This window comes from Cynoglossus semilaevis, chromosome 19, assembly GCF_000523025.1.
Source record: "Cynoglossus semilaevis isolate Cse_v1.0 chromosome 19, Cse_v1.0, whole genome shotgun sequence".
Taxonomy (NCBI): Eukaryota; Metazoa; Chordata; class Actinopteri; order Pleuronectiformes; family Cynoglossidae; genus Cynoglossus; species Cynoglossus semilaevis.
In genome coordinates, this window is record NC_024325.1 from 8,845,496 (window position 1) to 8,868,308 (window position 22,813).

General features: G+C 38.9%; 1 protein-coding gene across 3 annotated transcripts in view; it reads left to right on the forward strand.

The window, feature by feature from the left end:
* Positions 1 to 22,813, forward strand: part of tmem132e (transmembrane protein 132E) — a 278,566-nt gene that overhangs the window by 230,485 nt on the left and 25,268 nt on the right. For all 3 annotated transcript variants that reach the window (XM_017041906.2, XM_008332771.3, XM_008332772.3), the window contains exons 3-5: positions 2,903 to 3,043; positions 9,806 to 9,998; positions 14,078 to 14,221. In XM_017041906.2, coding sequence (XP_016897395.1) covers positions 2,903 to 3,043; positions 9,806 to 9,998; positions 14,078 to 14,221 — 478 coding nt within the window. The remainder of the gene's footprint in view (positions 1 to 2,902; positions 3,044 to 9,805; positions 9,999 to 14,077; positions 14,222 to 22,813) is intronic.

Consider the following 22,813-nt stretch of genomic DNA (forward strand, 5'->3'; position numbering starts at 1 on the left):
GAGAAACATGAAAAGATGTCAGAACAGTGGATAAGTGGATTTCATGTGTCTGTTCGTCCGACTGTCTATCCATCTTGAGCTCAGATGCTGAGAACTGATAATCTAAATGGTGGATTATTATTATTTATTATTATTTATTATTATTATTGTCGCCCATCCCTTTTGCACTGACTGTTGCTTATTCAGCAACGTAGCCTGGAACAAAGGCAGCATCTGATCAAAACTCAAGGTCTGACCACAGTCTCTGAAAACATCGATGACGATGAATATGTATCATGGCTTTTAAAAGCTGCTGCTGAGTGCTTGGGTAATGAATATAAATACAGGACTTACTTCACAGGTCACGCAGCCAAGAAAAGAAACTGTTTACACTGTACATTTTACACTAAGGTGCAATTATTGCTTTTATTTGATCAGTATTTTTACAGTCACCTGCTGGGTCGCCTCCTTCCCCACGAGAGGGAGGAGGTTTTAAACCGGCATCAAAGGGGCGTCGACAGAAGATAACAGCAGATGAAACTTATAACTCTGATCATTACTGAAGGAGAAGGATATGATAAAAGACGCTGAGGTATGTTTCATAGACTTAGTTTTAAGAAAGCAGATTACTGGGCAACAGAAAAGGGAAAAAAAGTTGCGTAGTTCAAATGATGACATTCATTCTGTCCAGCAATTCATTCGCAACACATTAACGGCCATTAACATAGCTTGGTGTCTTAACTGTAAATTTGGTGATTGACTAGACATGTTTTGTTAGTAAAATTCACATTCTCATGACGAACAACGATTAGATTTTTGTTGTCTAACTTTCATCATGTCTCTGGTTCAGCTTTATTCTTAGATTTAACTTCAATCTTGAGAAATCAGAAATGCAAGAATTGAAGCTAAAGTTGTCACAAAACCTGTGGTGAAATCAATCATAAATGGTCAGTTATACCACAGCAGGTCATGGCAGGACAGATGGAAGGATCTCATCTCAACTTTGGGAATTCTTTATCATTCAAGGGAGTAAATGAAATAAGGCAGGCGGTGTAGAAAGGCCTCAAACCTCTTCATCATGAGGCACACAGACTGAGATCAGATTCAAATAAATGCCTTCAATCAGTTTCTCAGGAAGCTCACTGATGTGATGATTATTTTATCAGATCAGAGTCTCAGACGGAATTTTAAACACTTTTTTTTCACTGAACAAATCCTCAGGTATCACCTACCGTCACACTGTTACCGTGCTGTTATTAAAGTCTAAAATGGTCTGGAAGGCACAACACAGATGAAAACATAATCCAAATATGTTAATAATTCATCTGGCTCTGAAATTTCCAGAAAATGAGATCATCAGATCAATATTCTCCAGCTCGAATTCTCCAACATCCCCTGGTACACTACTGGGGCGTGGCGCGCGTAGTCAAATATCCAGTAGAGTTACTTTAACGGGAAAGCAGAAAACAGAGTTTTTGTTTTTTTACTCTAACATCCTACCACTGAGCTCTGATTTCAACAATTTACGGCAGGGAATAAAGACTAAACAACCAAAACGACACAAAAAGACACAGCTTGTTTTATTTTTGTCTCAAATTGTCTTTATCTTTTAGTAACACTGAACCAGAAATATTCAGTTTGCTTTCCCGTAGCACCTGTCAGTCACTTTTTTTTCACTATCGATCGTCTGTGAGCAGCTACAGACTTTGACTTGAGTCTAAGTTGAAATCAATGTGCATCCGAATTCTGATGCTGCACTAAAACATTTAGGTGTGGGGAACGTACTGGCTGAACATGGGAGCAGCGAATCCATACTACAGCTCAACGTAGGAAAGCATAATGAAGTGAGATACAGAGGTGATTTCAACTCATGAATGGAATCTCACAATTCTCATGAATGGCTAATTACAAATGTTATAGAGCCCCCATCCCCTCTCCCCCGCTCTGCTTTTATAGCATTTGCCTCCACTCCTGTGAACTCTATTTATAAAGCAATTTATTTAAACAAAAACAATAAATTAATAAATCTGTTCCACTTTCAGTTGTACTGTCAGGGGTGCGCCCCACACTTTGAGAACCATTTACTATGTTGTATACATAGCACATGCACACACCATAGTCAGATAGAATAGAATTGAGTAAAATTGAGACAATAACATTCTGGTTTTTTATGCTGTGTCAATAATGTTATTGGAAAATAATAAAAACGGAGTCAATGAATTTGAATCCTGTTGGTTTCCGTAGGTCGTTGCTGCTGATTTTTAATGCAGGTAGAAATGTGGTGTTCAGCATGCGTGGATAATCTGTGTATATGGACTTTATAAATATATGAATGTGTTAACAGGTGTGTTCTGGATTATGTGCATGTATGTGTTTCTGTTGACAACATATGATTAGGTTCACACTGTAGGAACAGGAGGGTGTTTTATATTAGATTTTTTTTCCTCATTGTTGACTTGAAGAATGAGATATTGATAATGTTATGATTGTAATACAACAATGTTGTCCTTTCATTGATCAACCCTGATTTGAATAATCCTCTCTCACTCAAATGTTATTGATTTTGGCTGTCTTGCCATGTACTTTTTGTCATCAAATGCATCGTTAGTTTCACGTGGTTTTTAATTCAGACGTGTTCCAGCGCCGGTGTGAAATTTTACTGTACGTTTGCGCACTGTGACCAAGAGTTCTCCTGTCCTCTTGGCCTCATGCATCACCACTCTGTCATCTTCATTCATCTCTGTTATTGATTCATCTGCAGAATTGCTTTTGCCATGACGCAATGTGATGAGGAGGTTCGCCAAGCACAGAGGGCGTTCACCCCTGACCTCGCACATATATCACACACTCTAATAAAAACTGACGACTGCCCCCCCCCCTTTTTTTTTCGACCTCTCTCACTCTTTCGCTCTCTCTCTTTCAGGGTCAAAGCAAAGAAAGGGGTGAACCTGCTGCAGACCAAGTCCAAGAACGCTCAGTGGAAGGTGGACTGGGAGGTCCAGTCTGGAGCCAAACACTCCATCACTACCATCGAGGTGAACAAGAACAAAGGCGTCAAAGCAGGGTGAGTCAACAGCCCCCGACCCTGAAGGCAGCGTTTGAACAGCTGCTGCAGATGTTGATTTTATTCCAGTCCGGCTCGGTTAAAGACGGGAATATTTGTCTTCCCAGACAACGAACAAAAGGCCACAACAAAGTTCTCACTCTGCGTAACTAAGTCGGAGTTTAGTCCGTGATTAAAGACGGCTTTTAAAAGAGCACAACATTCTTCACAAATGCCCTAATCCCCAATCATGTCACTTGGACAGGTTTTCTTTACTGTGCATCAGGTTTGCCTTTTTATATTTTTAGACTATTATATTTTTTATAACATTTATATGACCAAGAATATAGGCCATTGAGTAATTGTTTGGCCAAATGTGGGCAGCTTTGGTTCATGTGTGACTGTTATCATCTGAATGGCTGTGACATATTTGTAGTCAAGCTGGATGGGTTTGGGCCATTGATATAATTATGTGGACCAAATGTAGAACATGGGCTACATAATTGCCTGGCCAGACTGATATATGGAGTCTGATCGAAAGATGTGGGTCATTAAAAGTCCCATTAATGTATTGCTATATAAGGGCCACATTACCAAATTCTGAGGTGAACCATAGTTTACAATGCTCACATATAGAACAAACCTTAATAAATAATAAACAATATTAATAAATTATAATGTATTTTTCTACATGCAGAATTATTGCCTACTCAGAAAAAAAACACATATTTATTTATTATTTTTATTGGCATGATTTCAGTGATGTACACATTAGCGAAGTCTACAGTCTGTTGAAATAAAAGCAGCTTCTCCGTGTTAGGTTTCACACAGAACCAAAATCACACAGAAAAAGGAAAGACCCCGACCATTCATCACAGCCACCAACAAACCCATCCGTCATCTGCACCACTTCTTCTTTAGGGGTCACAGGGAAAAAGCTGGAGGCAGCAACAGCAGACATTGGTCAAAAGGCAGTGAAGCGTGTGGACAGGTCACCAATCACGCAGCCAATATACGGGGTGTACTGTACACATTCACAACCTGGGTCGATTGGTAGTCTCCTGCAGAGCTTTGTCTTCATCTGCACCACGGTCTCCCCAGCACTGACCAACAGTTACTTTAGCTGATTCTGAGCTAACCTGAGTTTAGCCTTTGAGATAGCTCGTCTTTGTACTTTACTGTACATTGGCAATATTGTAGTGTTTTATACAGCATTGTACGCAGTCTACTACTGATAATTATATAATTAAAAAATATATTTGAACAAATAAACATATTTAAACAAATAGTTTTTTTTTAATTGGCAAAACTGATAACGAACCTGTTGCTTTTTCAGTTATATTTTTTGTTGTTGTTGTTCAATGTTTATCAAACAGACATATTACTAAGTTAAATTTGAATTATTATCTTATTGTATATATATATTACTAAGTTAAATTTGAATTATTATTTTATTGTTTATGTATTATCTGGGGTTTTTTGCTTGTTCGTTGTTGTTTTTTTACCTTTTTGATAACTTTTAGTGGGTTCCTTGTTTTGCTAACCTTCAGTTGTGCGGGCTCACCATTCGCACTTTCTTGCTTCCAAACACTCTAATGACCCCTGAGCCAGGACAGGGACAGGCTGGTGACCTCACCTGAATTAGGGAATTCCAGGCTTCCTCTGAGGTTTGGTGCTCGGCTCCAGAGTGGCAGCGTCTTCCTGCTGTATTTACTGACCCACGGCTTGTCATTTTCACCTCCCTGTCACAGAGTGGACAGTGTCCAGCAGGGGCTCAGAGGAACAAACCTGTCCTGCTGCGTTTCTGTCAGAAACCACTCTGTTCTGTGAGCAGCTAAAACTAAAAGTGGCAGAATTTTAAAACCGGGACCAAAGATACAGAGTCTGTGCAAAGTACAAAATGTCTGTCTGCAAGCATTCTGGGACGCATACTATGTTGGGTTGCACAGACCAACACCATAATAATCTGAATAAAATACCCTTGATATTTTAATATTGTAAATAATAATAAAATAACAGCCATAACACTTGGAAAATATGTCATTTTATTCAGTTTTTTTAAAAACATTTTTATTGTTTTTCAACACTTCCTGTTCCCTGAAAATGAATCCAAATTAACTTTTTGTTACCTCCTAAAGTAATAATGCTCACAACCAGTATAAACTGTGTGCAGCTGCCCTAAGGCTTCAAACTAATGAGCCCCAAAAATGCAGAGAATCCTGGGAAAACCCCTTTACTGCTCATGAAGTCAACATCTGAAGATGGTTCTATTGTGTGTTTCTTTCACACGAGCTGAGTCGAAAATGAAGCACAAAACACAAAAAACACAAAAAAACCACAGTCCCCGGATGAATTCTTCTAAGATCTATTTGAGCATCTGCTCTTTGTTTACCCAGAATTACCTAGGAGTCGGGAAATGAGGTGAAAGTCTTTTCCCATCAGGCCTTGCTGTTGATCTCTTCATCACTTTTAGGTTTCCTGGATTTTGTCTTCATCTATTGTGACAAAGATGATGATTTTTTTGTTCTCTGCTCAGACTACATGCAGCTCTGCATCTCTGTGATACAGAACTTCTGGATTCTGCTGAGAGGAACACTTGTGTTTCATGGATGTCACCACTTTGTGCAGAAGGAAAATAAAGGTTTTCAGTTTTTAAATTCAAATTCTCATTCTATTTACTTACATAATTTAAGGATAAAGATGAGAAAAAACATTTCAGTCAAACCTGGACAAACTGTCACAGCACCTTCATCACAGTAAGAATTAAGCTAAGCTACGGGCAAGAATAGTAAAAATGTTTGTTCTGTCTTGGACTGTTATATAACATTATGTAAGTAAATATTTTATTTAAATCGACAATTGACTTTTTTTAAATTCCCCATTTGGGGGAACTTTCATTGAATATTGCTAACTTTATTAGCGTAGCCCGTTTTGTTTTATTTTTTCAACTACCTCTAGCAATGCTAGAGGTTTTATTTTCTGTTAAATCAACAGCAGAGATGATGGCGTAGTGTAATATCTCTTTCATGTTCAATAACACGCGTTGGCGGTTGAGTTAGGACCTGTCTTTTACTCCTGTAACTGTCAAGGTTTTTTTCCTTTATATAATTCTCAGGTCTTCTAACGCTTCTTTAAACCAGTGAATCCTCACTTCTAATCAGTTCAAACAGACGTCTGATCAAAGCTTCAACTCCTCTGAGTCTCTGGAAAAAGCCCCAAAGCTACTGCTTCTAAAACATACACTCTGTGATCTCCACACAGGAACATCATTAACTTAATAGAGACAAGACCCGGCGTTCTCCAGACTTGTTTCTTTCTCTGATATTGAATCACTCATTTACCTTATTCTCTTCCAACTGTTTCCTTTTCATTTGGGTCATTCACTGGTTTAACACTGTTTTTGTCTTTTGTTTATTCCTTTCAAAACTTAAAGAGAAGTTGTAGCTTCTGAAGTCTGCTTGTAAACAGTGCAACAAACAGAATATGTGGATCAGTGCTGTTTGAGCCGTGCAGGCCCCCTGCTGGCCTCCTGCACTGGGAATCCCTTGGTCCAAATGTAGGTAATGTTAAGCAACGATGTTGATTTATTGCGAAGGCTAAAGCCCACATAAAGGCTTGTGTAACCGGGTGAAAACTACGGACAACATTTCACATTTTTATGCACGCTTGTTCTTCTATTGAAAACCTTGTCATGTGACGCAGACTGGTTCATCATGGTTACATCATAATGATTAGCCCTGCACCTCACTCCTGGGCCTCCGCTGTATCGAGTGTCTGTACGTGTTGTTGCTGTAGCGTGGATACGTATTGATGACAGTCTGAGTGTGTGACAGTCAGACAGACAGGCAGACAGAGGTGTTGTTTTCATTGAGTGATGTGAAGACAAATGGGCCCAGATCTCATCGCTGAGGATCCGTTAGTGGGCGGAGAACAGGGCGAGGAACAGAGGTCTTAATAAAAGACCCTCAGACCGTTCGTCTTTCTTCAAATCACACTTGAAACCATTTTTGAAACTCTTTCTGCATTACATCAATCTTGTCTTTAGCTGATTTTGTAGCTCAACGTGGACAATGTTTGCTTCTTGTCTTTAGCTGATTTTGTAGCTCAATGTGGACGATGTTTGCTTACGTGTTTTCTAGTCAGGGATAACTAAACCTGTGTTTCTGCTAAGCTACTACTGAGCCAAATTGATTCAGTCCTTGAATTTAATCAGCCAAACATTTTTTTTTTATGTTTTTAGACTTCTAACTGGACACTTTAAAAGATTATTCATTTTTTCTCATTAACACCATATCTGTGCTAATGCTTTATACCCTTTGGCAAATTGCAGTCATAATTAAGCTAATTCTGAATTATATTGTGGTAATTTACCGTTAGTGCCAGCTAATAGCTAGTATCTTTTGGCAGAGGTTTTCCGTTACAAGAACAATCAATCTTTTTTCCAGGTTTTCCAGGTTTCTAATATCTTGGCTGCCTTGTGGCTACTTTCTTTTTGTAGCTTCTTTCTTTTACCTCCTTGCTTCCAACACATTTATTTTAGCCTTTAGCATACTAGTTTTTGGAGGGTGAACTTCAGGATGAATAATCTCTTGAGCAAATTTTGATTCTTTTCATTTTTATCTTTTGATCTTTGGAAATGAATTGCTCTTTCTTTTGGCTCACTTTTACCTGTAGTTCAAGTAGCTACAGTTAGTCTCTCTTTATATTTGTTTTTATCTCAGGAAAAGGAATTCACTCCTTGTCTTTTGGCTTTTGAAGGCTTCAAGTAATGTCTAAGTTTTTTTTTTTTAATTAAGTGAAAAATTAAGTTCAATATTTCTCTGCCAGCTTTCACCATCTTGTTATTTTTTCTACTATCTGCATTTTGGAATTTCATATTTTGAATTTGTGGATGGATTTTCAACCTTTTTTTCTGTTGTTGTTTCTTTTGTAAAGCTTTTAGCAGATTTGTGTTTGAGTTTATTATAAAGGATTTTAACTTTTTTTATGCTCTCAATGTAACTGTAATGAACATAGCAGTTGTGTTTTGGTCTTTTTCCAGTAGACATGCTCAACATCAAAAGCCTCCATCACAGTTATTTGAAATGAGATATTTCATACATTCTAAGAACATTCTTAAAATGCGACATTAATCATTTTTGACACTGAGCAGTAACAACTTTAATTTGATCTTTTTTGTTTCATCTCATGCTGTGTGAGATTTAATTTGCCCCTTCACCAAACATAAGGGTTGCTTTAATGTCAGAGTTTGTATCACCTAATGATCACAACCACCAAAATCATTACATTTATTGCAGGAAACTGAAAGTCTGGTATTGTGTTTTCGATGTTGTCACATCTGTGCCGGAGAATTAAAGATCTTTTTTTTGCAAAGACTGACAAAATAAAGGGGGAAAAAACAAAGACTTTATTGACAGAATCTGTTTAATGTTTTAGTTCAGAGACAAATCACTCATTTATTTGTGACTTTTCAGGGTAATTTGCTCATTAAGATGGGCGGAACACTGTTAGGAGAACCGACACTCCTCATCGCTTTTTATTTTAATGCTCCGTTTTACAACAGCCCCAAGATGTTGGTGGAAACATTTTTATGACCATAAACAAGTCAGCTCTTCCTGCAGTATTGTAGCAGTGTGTTATTGGTGTTAGACACTGATGCTGTCGGAGAAGTCAGTCTGTTTTGAGGTGCTCTTCAAATTTTCACCCACCTTCCTGACCGAACTCAACCTGGGATTAAGGACTAACCAGTTTAACAGAGTAGAACCCGGAAACTTCTTCATAGCAAGTGGAATCCTGGTGCTACCACCTATCTATCCCTCAAAGAAATTACAGGAACTAAGTTCTAAGACTAATTTGGTACTGTTAATTGAGCACAGATATGTCGCCCTCTGGTGGACTGGTGAAGAGTCTAGCATGTAACTCTTCCTGTCCACTGGCTACTGGGATAGAAAAGGATCAGTTTTTGGAAGTTTTTGGTATTTTTTTTTTATCTCCCCCCTCCTGGGGGAAATGCCTGCATCATTAGCTCCTAAATGGTGCAATTAGCATATTCTGTGGCTCAACTGCATTTGATCAAGAAAGGCAAGGACTGTAATCACTTACAGTAATGACTGGACAACATAATTATACCAATCAAAACCATTCACACGAGGAACTGTTGTGGTTTACAGCCCAAAGATTGGTATTCTGCTCCTGGGTTCTTAGCTTGAGAGGCAAGGCATGGAATTGTAAAAAAAAAAAAAAGTCAGTGTTCTGCCTTTGAATGATAGTGTTGTAAACAGTACACTGTGACCTTTGAGCTGCTGCTGCCATTGTTTACCACCTTGTATCTGTCAGGAAACCCTGACAGTCAGACTGATGGAGCTGCTACAGTTGACTGAAGGAAATGTTAGAACGCAGATTCTTTTTTCATGGATCCATGCGTCTGAAAACCTGCTTCTCCATGTTGAATATAAAGAGATTCATATCAGAAGCTACACCTTTGATTGTAGCTCATAATCTTAAATTAAAGTTTTTTTCATTCCACACGGAGGTGTTGGATCCAACGTCAGAGGTACAGGATCCGGCTCAAATCAAATCCTCCTTTTTTCCCTCCTTCGGTGACCTATATTTGATATTTGAATGTGGGCAGCAAACCTGAACCAATGGTAGCTTTGTCTTTGCTTAAGATGAAAAACAACTGTTTGGAACAACATAGAACCAGAACAATGCAGGACACTGGAATGTGGTTATAATCACAAAGTAGAAATACATTTTATTTATTCTGTTTTTATTCTCCAACAGAGACGTTTTGAGCAACGTGGAGGTGATGCAGTTGGATTTTGAGATGGAGAACTTCACCAGCCTCTCAGTGACCAGGAGAATCAACTGGAACATCGACTACAAGAACCAGAACCCGTCCCCTGAGTCAGAGAAGGTGGTGACGGAGTTGACTGTGGTGCAGCGGGACATTCAGGCCATTATTCCTCTGGCCATGGTGAGTTTACACATAAAAATTATGTTATTTTTGTTGTTGTTTTTTTTTTTTTTTTTTTGTAGAATTTAGCTACTCCAGTCCATCTGTTTAGCTAGCAGCAGTGATTTTAGATAAACTGGATTAGATAGGTTTTTTTTTTTTCATCTTTCGTTCTTCTTTCCTCTCTTTCACCTAATAAGCACGTGGCCCACTTCTGTCATTGAAACCCATTAGCCATGTGTTCCAAAAGGATTGGACAGGATACAAAATGTGTGGCCCTAAGCATGTGGCCCATATCTAGTTACCAGGAGACCAACCCAGAGCCATTAATCTACATCATATGAGGTCCAGGTTGATGTGTCTATTAGATGAATGTTGGTAATAATCCAGAGAAATTGCGCTTATTTTCTTGACCTACAAAGGTTGAGGTTAAAAATCCCAGCACTGACAAACAAATGAATAATGAAGAAAATGTTGCCTACCCCTACTTTAAAGATTCCTTTGCATGTGAATAAAAACTCAAGCTCAGCTTGAAAAAAGTTCTCAACGCAAACTTTACACAGTTCAGTTCCATGTATAAAAAATATAAATACCTCATATATAAATGCAATCTCACTTTCAGCTCATTTACCAGATGTTTCAGATTCACAAAAGAAAAGCCCAGGTGTAACTTTCCTGCTGTGAGGCTCAGTGTACTTTCACTGCGCAGACACACAAAGATCAGTGTCACATTTCAAAAGGAACAATGCTCTTGTGAGATCAAACCCGCTGATGGCATCTACGGTGCAATAAGTCACTATAATCTCTGACACTTCACTGTGGAGGATCGACTTACAGTCTTCACGCTCTGGGGCGAAAAAAATGAAAAATGAGAGAACTACCTTTGAAAGAAGATAATACTTGAAAAAACATTGAGATTACTTTAAAGGGATGAGTAGACAACAAGTTTTTTTGGTTGTGTACCTTTGCACTTTGTTCACAGTACGACTATGAAGCAATCTACGAGCCCTTCAAACTCATTAGCCCCCTGATATTTTGTAGGTTTGTTTCAGTCATTGTTCAGTTATTGACCAGTTGAATCATAAACTACCAGGGGTTCTTACATTTCTTTTTTTCTATTGACAACATCCTCGATATGCACAGCCATTGGTATATGCACTAAATCTAAGTGTGGAAATGCAGTGCAATCTTCCAGAATAATACTATACACACATGCAACTCAGAATCTGAAATATTATATCTCCAGCAGTTGTTGGTTAAGAGGCTGCTGCTCTCGAAGAATAATAAGTCTTGGTTTTCTGTTGTGTATTTGCATAATTACTACTGTTGTGCACCTGAAGCTCCATTAAATCCACTCGAGCTGCAGTTATGACTTTGTGTACAGCACATCTGCTCCAACATAAGGTTTACTTTATATCCCTGCCCCTCTTGACATTTGGGATTAGCACGCATTTGTACCCAGATGTGTTTAGCTGCAGAGCAAAATAAGATATCTTTCTGCCTCTGTGAAATTCCTATCCTGGTAAAGTTTGTATTCTGGAGCAAAATGGCAAAAAAGGAATACAAATGAAATCAACCAGTTTTCTTCCACGTCTTCACCTGAGGTCTTTATTATTTGAGCATCCACCAATTATTTAGTCAAAGTTTAGTCAAAGAATTAAAAAACGACCATAGATTTACATACCAGAATAGTATAGTGACAACAAAACAGACATTTAACAGCATTACATACCAGAATAGTATAGTGACAACTTAAGCAAAACAGTCATTTAACAGCGCAGGGGTTTACGTGCTCTCATAAACTTTATCTTCCATTTTCAAACTTCATAAGGACAAAACAACACTTCAAAACAATGAAGGTCTTCATCCACTGTATAAATGTGGTATGTGACTCTATTGACTGTTGCAATCCTTTCTAAGACTTTCCTAAAAAGGAACAAAGTTACCAAAGAAAACAGCATTAAACCAAGAGCTCTTACGTCTGTCAGCAAAAAAAAAAAAAGATTTTACTCAGACTCAATGGATTTTGGTGCAGGAGGATTATGTTAAAAAAAGAAACGTCAGCGCTATAGATACGCTTTCTGTTAAGTGGTGAAAATACCTCTTTCTCAATACCACCTTTAAGAATAACAGTAGCATCCCATTAACACTGAGCCACTAAAAGCTTTTTGCATAAAACAAAATTTTATGTCTTTGACGAAGAGGAGAGAGAAGGTGCAGCTGCCGTATTTCTGGCTCCATTAGCTGGTCTGCTCCACGGCAGCTTCAGCATATGTTAAATAAGAAATGATGTTTTTTTCGTTGCACAAATGTCACAGCCGGAATCCACACGTCGTACTTTCACGTGTACAGTGTGATTATTGTGTGATGCATCTGGTGAATAAAAGTCTTTGCATTATTCAAAAAGCAGGGAGTGTTTAGGTCACGCACATGGAACATAACGACTGCTACGTTGGCAAATTTAATGACCTGACCACACATACTGTCAGGTCCGTGCTGTATGCTTGAGTTATACAGTGTGCTGCATATTTGCATTGCAGTGTTTTTTTTTTCTTTATTCAAAAAGTGAAGGCAGAGATATCACAGTGTTTTACAATTTTCTGCTCTGCTTCATTTTATTCACATAAAAATAGTGAAAATTATATTTTAATAGTTCTTGGACGACCAAATGTCATAAAAATAAAAACTCTAAATTCAGGTTTTTTTCTTGAATCCTAAAATTCTTCAAATATTTTTCATATTTCCTCATATTTCGTTCACAATCAAAATAGCTCCAGTAAAAATGTTTTTTTAATTTGATGAATTGTTGATCCCACTCTAGGGGAAATTGTTGTGTTACCAGCAGATCTGCTGCAACAGGTTGCCCCATGAAGGCACCGAGTATGTGGTTCCTCTGGGAGTCAATCCCAGGACCTTCTGCTTGTAGGGCAGGTGTGCTATCCACTGCACTATTGAACCACATAGTGGGCCTGAAATAACTGTAATTCCTAATGATATATTTAAATTAAAACAATGCTAATGTATACACCAAGCTAATAGCATCCTGTTACTGTAACTGTTGTTGTTGTTTTTTGTATACACCAAGCTAATAGCATCCTGTTTAACTGTTGTTGTGTTTTTTTTCTCCCAGTTCTTTAGTCTACACTCCAGTGCTGCATTCAGCAAAAAAACAATAAAGCAATTAACATTTGGTATGAATAAATATTTGTTTTTATTCCTTTCTGTCATTTGGTTCTGAACTAGTGTTTGGTTGCTCCAGACAGAAGACAGTAATTAAAGTGAGAACGATGACTGTGTGCAGCCATGACTGACTCTCATTGTTTCAGCCTGGGTTCAGGTAAAGCATAATTAGTGCTCCCAGAGCAGAGCACATTTAATTGTGAAGATTCTCTCTCAGTGTAATACTTAGCAGATGCCAAAACAGCGAGCAGAGCTCGGGGATGATGACTTTCAATTAGGATTTCACCCCAGAGCCCGGTCCATTCTCCACACAGCTCGGCTGCACTTTGTCTCCCCTAAATTGGCTTTGTTATATCAGCTCACTAAAAAAGAGGAAACAAGGAGTCACATTAGGAAACAAGCCTCCCTAACTGTCTGAGACAAATAGACTGAGCTGGGATTAAATTTGATCAGTCACAGCTGGGATGACTCTCTGGATCAGGGATAATCAGATACTGTACAAAATTTTAAAGATCCACCAAGACGTTTTTCAATGAGGCAAAAATCCATTTATTATAGTTGGTTAAGCCTGAGCCATAAGGCTGTCATATTCATAAGGATATGTAAAGTAAGAATAAATTGTGCTGAAATGTATCTGTTAATCATGCTAATTAATTTGTGAAAATGTGTAGCAGGTGATTCAGTGATACTCACTGTGTATCCAATAATTCCAAAGTCCTTCCACTTTTTTTTTTTTCTTTGTTTTTGCTCTAATAAAGAGGGACGTGGGATCCGCCAGGGGGTGCTAGGGAGTCCTAAGAAGTGCAAATGTTCATAAGGATTGTTTCTATCTGAAAACAGAAGCATTCAGGTGTTTTTACCAAATGTATTATTGAGTTTATTTGTTTTCAATACTCTTTTGTGTCTTTGTGTCTCTGCAGGACACTGAGATCATCAACACTGCCATCCTGACCGGACGCACCGTGGCCATTCCTGTGAAGATGGTGTCCATAGAGATGAACGGAGCCGTGACCGACGTCTCTGCCTCGGTGCAGTGCAAGTCGTCCAATGAAGACATTGTTAAGGTACAATAAACCTGATTCCCACAGGTGCTTTTTATCTGAGAGTCAATTTAGAAAATGCAGTTCCTTTTTTTATTCCTTCTGCTAATCCTGCAGAGTGGCTCAGCACCGCCATCTCTGCACGGAGAAAGCAAAAAGACTTCAATTGGAGCTGCTCCGTGTGTGTGCTGGCTGATTTGATTTCTGCTGTATGCTCCAGATAAAATCAATAGATGTTCATAAACCACTGTATAACTCAGCACTGCTGCAAAGGAGAAGTAAAAAAAAAAAAAAAAACAGAACCGTGACATGTTTTCTGAACCGTGGAATCCAGACAATTTAACCATTGGAATATGTTTAACGCTTTATCACTCTGATAAACTGTAATACTGAATACATGACAGGGCTGCCAAGAATTTACCAAATTATATCTGAGCGCTGCAAATTTTGTTTGAAAAAAAAAAAGAAACATATCTCTGTAGAGATTAAAAAGGTAGTAAAAATATTGCAAAAAAAAAAGTGTGAGCTGAATTTGAGTAAAGTAAAATGTATCCTAGATGTTGCTTGCAATGGCTAAGCACTAGCTAATTTGGAACTCAAAGGTAATAAGAGAACAATTAACATAGTAGCTGTAGAGAAATAACCAGAAGAAAACCAAGATTTTATTTTTTATTTTATTAAATATCACATATCAAGTTTTTCTGACGCCATCTTTATTCTATTGTAAGATTGCAAGTGAGTGAGTGAGTGTATGTATGTGTGAGTGAGTGAGTGTGTGTGTGAGTGTGATATTTCTCCAACTTCTTCCCCGCTGTGATAAATTACCTTCCTTCTGCTGGAGGATAATGAGAAGTGTGGTCGCCTTTGTTTCTAACACTGCACATTTGAATAAGACGACATGCTTTATAAATTGTTTACATCCTTTTAAGGTCACGTCTGCCTTTTCTTCTTCATCTTCCTTCGTGTTTTGTAGCAGGGACGACGCTAACAACGACACAGGATCCCTCTCGCCCCACAGTGAAATCTATTATGTCTGTAATTGACTGAAAATAATAACTGCATTATCACGCCGGCTGGAACGTGTTGTGATCCCACTTTAATCTGCTTTAATGGACAAACTGAGCTGTGAGTCGGAGGTTCTTCACTAATTCCCTCTAAGTCTGAGCCGGTGATGGTTTTATATCGACTGCTGTCGAGTCTGCAGGAAGTCATCAGAGTCAGTGAACACACGGTGTTCTTTGGTTGGGTTTTTAGCTATTATCTCCAGCTATATTCTTGATGAAAATTCAATCCATCACATGGCTACATACAGTATATGACGCAACGATTCACACTAGCATTCACACCTTTGGTCAATTTAGATCGATCAGGTACTGTGCTGTCCTTTACCTGTAAATGTGTTTTTTTCCACACCAGATAATGAGCTTTGTCCCACACTTTGCTTGCATCTTTAACCTTTGCCTGATGCTCCTTTCTTACCTACAGTAATAGTTAGTCCTAACCTGTTTCGTTTGTGGCCTGCCACTCCCAGAACTTCAACAATTGCCACTTGTCAGATTCTTTCTGTCTGAAATACTGTGTACTTTCAGGTCAAACATCAGGAATGCTGGGCTTTGACCCCATTATATTTTTATACATTTTAATTTCTCCTTTTCCACGACCTCCTCGGTTGATTTATTCCTCGTAATCCAAGTTTAACATCTGTAATGTTCCTCTTGCCTCCCGAGAATTTAATATGACTTTCAATGAAAACTACACAGTGATGCGATACAGCTGCTTCTCCAATTTCACACTCCTCTACTCCGTCTCTGCTACACGTCCTTTCATTCATAAAAAAAAAAATCAGCTAAAGCATTTTTACAAGCGGCAGCAGCAGGAAGAGAAATATGATACAGATATATTTTTCTGAGAATGTTTTGTTCTACCCTTTCATGCACTTAGCATTTATAAATACAATATATAACCTCTCTCCTCCCCTCATCACTCCTCAACCTACACAACCTGTTTACCAGTTACCATTACAGGTGACAAGTACATGATTCAATGCTAGCACGGCTGCCTATTTATTAGTTAATTCTACGATAACCTTTAGCAATTTTGCTCTACTCTTGGCCAACATTTTAAGTAGTAAAATGTGTTAATTATTTAGTTATGTCAGAGGTACTTTATCCATCTCTGTGGTAAAGGTCTGTCTATATTTTCTTGTTTTCTGACCTTTGTTCAGCACAGCTGAAATGATGTTTTAGTTGTTTTGCCTTTTTGGTCTTAGCGTATGTACGTCTATAACTTATGTTATTTGTTCATATGTATTTTGTTCATATTTTGAAAGGTTTTTTTTCAATGTTTCTATTTTTTTTAAACAATGAAGGTTTTCTTTTTTTAACATACTTTATATATTTATTTAATTTTCTGATTGTTTATATATTATTTTTATTTTTACACTTTAAATTACAGCGGTATTTTCAAGTTACAGATGTTCTTAATGTATTCATTATGTCGTTCAGCATTCATCAAACGTGTCACTTTTCTCAGCTTTTAATGTTCTGGGGTTTGCACGAGAAAGCACTTTTACCGAGGCATACAGTTGTAAAATATGTTTTATAATGAAGTACTCTGAATGTGATCCATGTCAGGAGGTCTATATATTCACGTGTTCTCCATCAAACGGTAAAAACTATGTTGTTGAGCTCTTTCACGGTTGGCAGCTCGTCAAGGTCGGGTCAGGCGGGTTTGATTGAAGATTTTTTACCGTGTGAAGCCTCGGAGCAGTAAAGGAAAAATCACTGACGTCTGTCATACTGGCCTGTGAACAAATCAGTCCTTATTAAAAGACTGCAGTTTACATCCAATACAGTCAGACTCTGATCAATTGGATCAATTGGATACATAGATAAATGGGACTGCGGTGTGTCTTATACGTGGGCGGGGCTTTGCTGGCGGTGAATTTGTATTGAACTGAGCAGGCGTGGTGTGTGGGGACGGCTGGCCTCGGCACGTCATTTATCATTTTTCATTATCCGTTAAAGACAAGTTGCGCGTGTGCGTTATTGAGTGGGCTGTGCTCCAGTGGGTTCCCCACTGAGCACGAGAGGCTAATTTAATCCAAGACCTTCAGGCTGAGGAAATCCAACAGTCATGACAGTTCAATAAAACATCCCCCAAGAAAAGCAGGGAATAAAAGATTCACATGCAAAAGTATAAACTGACGCAAAGGAGAGACGAGATTACTGAAGCTGGTGTCACTGTCAGGGTCAATATCTAACATTTCAGAGATTTAGTTAATGCCAGAAGTGTCTCACATAATCTAGTATAATCTAGTGTATTCCGTTACATCTAATCTTCTCAACTGCACAACAATCCATTCTACTGTAGTCTCTTTTTGTCAAGACCTGTTGATGACATTCGTTGAACTATTGTCTCATCCAATCTGATTGAATTTACCCTGGATTAACATAATCTGGTGTTGTCTACTTTATTTGTAATCTCACATGTATAATAATAACCGAGGTATGACCTTTATCACTGTCCTAATGTCAAGCCACCAAATACAGATGTTAATATAATTACAGAGGGAGCCAAAGCAAAAGGCGATGAAGTGCCAGGTGCGGTTCAGGAGCCATAGGTTGCAGCTCCCCAGTCTGGTCAATCCCTAATGGAGTTAGTTAATATGAGATAATCTCCTCCACTTTAATTTGGTCTATGTAATATAATCCACTCTGATTTAATCCAGTCTGGCTCTTGTTCTGTCACTGTGTGATGATCTATGCTAGTCTGAAATTACCCAGTGGAGTCACAGCTAATCTACTGGAGGACATGTTATAGTATAGTTTAATATAATCTAATCTAATCTCATCCTGGTTTGTGTAAAAGTCACCGGAGTGTAAACATTGGCAGCTGAGGCTGTTTTTCTTCAGGGCCATATCACCGACTCTCCAGAAGGACGAGTGTGTTTGTTCAATTATTTTTTTCCTTCCTCGTTCATCGTCTCAATGTCAATGACACACAAACAGCGGAGAATAAAGAAGAAAAATTGAGTCATCTTGGTGACGTCCTCATATCCTCACAGCCACACCATGTGTTTCCAGAGAAGAGCCACAATTACCCCAGACTTTATTGTCAAATTTAAACATCCAGCAAATGAATTGCCACCACGGTGCTGCCAAATGGAGTTCTCCATTTAGGAATAACATATGTATCAAACCGGAGCTGGATGAAGGCTGACATATGGCCAGCATTAGCAGGATTGTGCGTCTTGTGGCTGTTACAGAGCATTTCTTTATCTATTTATTTATTTCTTGGCTTTGAGGAGCATTGAAAGCGATGAGTTCATTTAGCTGTGTTAGCTAAATGAGGCAGCCTCCATTAGCCTGTTGTTTGTAGGATTAATGATGTTGAGTGTGAAAAATTATGTGTTTGGGAAAAAGCTGGAACTTTGGAGTCTTTTGAGGGAACAGTGTTCGGGGTGTAATTGAAAAACTTGGTGCTCATTTGATGGAAGGCAATGTCACTGGTGTACTTTCCAAGTACATACTGACGTATTTAGGAAGAAATACATGAAACACACTTGAGGAAATGAGGCTAACATGTGCGTTGGCCGTTTCTGCTTTCCTGAGATTTGAACTGATTAACAGTCAGTAGTTGTCGTCAGAAAATATAAACATGGAGCATTAGTTTCAATCATATGTCATATCGCATTGCTTACGATGGGTTTATGGTCAGTTAGTCAGAGAAATACAATACATGAATGAATGAAAATCCTGTCACGGATGACAAACTTCACATGAATGAACAGTCTGTTCATTTTTGACACAAGAAACTTCTTCTAAAGAGTGTTCATCCTTTAAGTCTTCTGCCGTATAACTCAACTTGGAGCCTCTTGACAGGGATTTGCTCCCCTCCAACCACAGGAGCATTGGTGAGGTCAATCACTGATAGAGAGTTTCCAACGGTCACTGCTCCTCTTCATCCCAAAGGTGATGGCTGGGTTTAAGGTCAGAGCTCAAGTCGATTTCTTTCACCCTCCAAAACAAAGCTTTATAACCTTTTCCTTATAGATCTGACTCTGGGTGTAGGTGCAGTGCAAATGCCAGACAGGAAGTGGCTTTTCTGAACTGTCCGTCGGATCAAGTAAGGAAGTCATAATATGACTGAACCAAAACTAAACCAAACCCAACATTTATATTACTCCCAGAACAGAAGTTCAAGACCAATCGAATCAAATTCAAATCTAATCTAATCTAATCTAATCTAATATGGTGTGATGCGATGCGAGTCGACAGGTCAAGATGAGATGAGATGGAATGGGACGGGATGAAATATATGATATTCAGTCTTTAATTTTACAGACATTTCTGAGGAAAATACATGTTGCATGTCTCCACTGAGAGGGTATTTTGAAGATCAAGGTATAATTTTGATTTAGATGAGAGGTTGCGTAAAGATTAATAATTTGTAATAGTTAAGGTGAGGGTAAGGGGCTGTAAAACACAATTCTCACAAAACTTTGTGCATTGTGTGTCACTGTGGTGACAGTTAAACTCATGTCCCAGGCCTGAACAAACAGAACTGACAGCTTGGATGTAGAACTCATCACGTTGAGATGTTTTTATTTAACGGCTTCACGTCTCGTCCTTCACCTGCAGAATCTGCGACAGGTTTGACGTGCACGGACGTATTTGTGCAGGCTGTGAAAATTTGTGACCCAACACAAATCTCTGCAGCTGCTGGAAACTGGCTGTGCTCCACATCCCGAAGCTGTACAGCATGAAACATCAAAGCTGCTCTTCTTCTGGCAGTCAGCAGGAGGTCGCCATGTTTCATGCCGCAGCCGATTTTTGTTAGTCGCATATTGTACGTTCATGGGTTTTGCTAAATACGTGGTGTGGGGCAGAGACACCACCGTCCTGACCTCACCTTAGCACAACCACCCAAATTAAACAGGAGAAATAAGTTTTTCTCCTGGTGAAGATCACTGCAGATTTAATTGACTAAAAAAACAAAAAAAAAAAAAAAAATGTACAAATTTACACATAGCCTCAGTCCTAGCTGCTTCAACATGCTACTTAGTCAAAGCAAGGTGAGTCAATGGTTGAGTTCATTATGACAGGGGTGACAATGGAGCACTACATAATATAATATTATTATTATAAAATTATATACATGTGTTTCTATAACACATAACCAATAGCTAAACACATTTTCAAACAGCTATAAGTATGGCACGGCCCACGAAATGTTGGCACAATAAAACCAACATATAAACCCACCAACACTCACCCCTCTAAACTAAATGCAACCCCCTCCCCCCTCAACCCCCCGTCCCAAGGTGGAACATGAAAGCAGAGCGCTCCCATTCTACAGGTACCCTTTATGCTGTCGGACCAGGAAGTACAGCGGAGCTAGCGTAAGTACTTTTGGGTACGATTCTGTTACAAGTTGACTGGTGAAGCGGCAACAGTGGGTACGTCACTGTCCACTATGCTAAATGGACTTTGTCGGTTTACGGTGGTAGGGTTTTTTGGTGTAAGATAGTTAAAGATAGTGGTAGGGTTTTTTGGTGTAAGATAGTTTTTAAAGTTAAGCGGTTTAGCGCTTAGCATGTTGTGAGTGCATTATGGCTAGTGCGTAACTTTGGCGCTGTTTCTACTGCAGGGAACATCGGTCCCAGGGAAACAGGAAACAGTCAGAAAGTGTCCTTGCTTTTTACCCATGCCCATAGGGTAGGGGTAATTTCACAACTGAGCTGAGTCCTTATTTTACAGGAGCTGTTTGTGATTAGCGCTACATGCTTGGGATTAGTTGAACTGATTTTTGGTTCAGCCAATTTCCATTGTATGAAAACATTAGGTTTCCAGTTGGGTAAATTGAAGCAGCCTTAAAACCTCCATCTGTAAGGCCTTAAATATATTGTCACTATTGTCCAGTAATACAGGGCACATGAGATAATCTACATATTAAAATACATTGAATTGTATGTATATCCAAAACTAAAATGCAAAATACTCAAAAGTGTCCAAATGCAACAGTAATGCAATAATACCTAATACCGTAAAAGTAATCCCAATGTAAACCAAACTAAATAAGGTGAGGTGCAATAGTGTTTGACCAGCAACCCATGTGAAACTTGAAGTCTGGACTTCTTTTATCAGAGGTCATGTGAGAATAAAATGTCAATGACACAGCGACTGTGAAGTATTTTCTGCAGTTTAACTGCTGTCCATGTAATGAACACTATCATATGTCTAGAGTGTGTGTGTGACCAGAGAAGACAGCTCTGCCCTCAGCGGGTGACCTTTCTCACATTTAAACAAAACATGACTAACTCGGTGTAACATGTTCAGCCACGGGACAGACGTGCCAAAGAAATATGCAGTTTATGTAATAGAATAAATGTGTGAACGACCCTGAGGTGTTTTCACCTTAATTAACCCAACAATTCTTTCCCTCCGCATCATGTGACCAGTCAGCGATGAAGGCAGCACTTAGTCGTTCCGGTGATCCGTCTCCGCCCAGGCAATCTGCTGGCACCATGGAAGGTGCCACAGCACATTAGCAATGGCGGCTTGATGGTGAGCTGCGGCTCACTGTGCTGGAGCCCCTCCTCACTGAACCCCCACAGGCGCGCTGATACCCACGGTGGCTAACAGCTTTTGACTTGCAATTAGCCAGCTCACTTTATCAAAGGCCGTGGGAGCTGAAGCAGTGGTGCAGCTAGGACCAAGTTTTTCAGCTGCTGTGTTTGCACGTGAGTGCGTGTGTGTGTCGGTGGAAGAGTGTGTTTGTCTGTAGGGTAGAAGGGTAATTGTGTCAAACAGATGTTCTCAACTCATGAAGCAGCCGCGCTGCGATTAATCATCATGTCCAGAGTCGCTGTGCAGACCGACTCCCTCGTCACTCTAATTCTTTTTTTTTTTTTTGGAAATCACTTCATACCAGGGACAGCAAATTAGCAGAGACTTAAGGGAAAAGTGCTATGACCTTGAAATGTTCAGCTTGGAGGCACATAATCTCTCTTTAAAAAAAACAAGTAAAGATTTTTGTAATAAGTAGAAAATGGTTCTAGGCTTCTGTTACCCATATTGATCCTTTGGTTTTTGTCACAATATTACTGTAATTTTTTTCCAAGGAATTAATAAGCTATATTATTAAAAACTAATATCAGGTAACAAAAGTATCAATTTAACTATATATTTGGTTTGTTTTGAACACAAATGCCTGAAAACCTGGCTAAGAAATAAGTCTTTAAGTTTTAACAAAAAAGACAGAAAAAAATATATATATATTTTATGGGGCAAAAAAAACCCACCTTTATAAATATTAAGAAATGAAAATTAAAGATACATTTTCACTTTTATCTTATCTCCTAATGGAATTGCGTTAACTCAACCAAAGGTGGCGACTGTCATCTTAAGAGCCCCCTCTCTCCTCCACTCACCAGGGTTTGTCTGGTCTGCATCCAGGGAGGGGGCAGAATTATATCACTGACCTCCTCCCAGTGATGATGAATTCTCAGCCCTGAGAGGACCAGCCGTCCCGACCTCCATTTGCCAAAGATTAGATCCCCTGATTACAATGCCAGTCCCACCTCTCCCGCCCCCCTGGACCACTTTCTTGTTT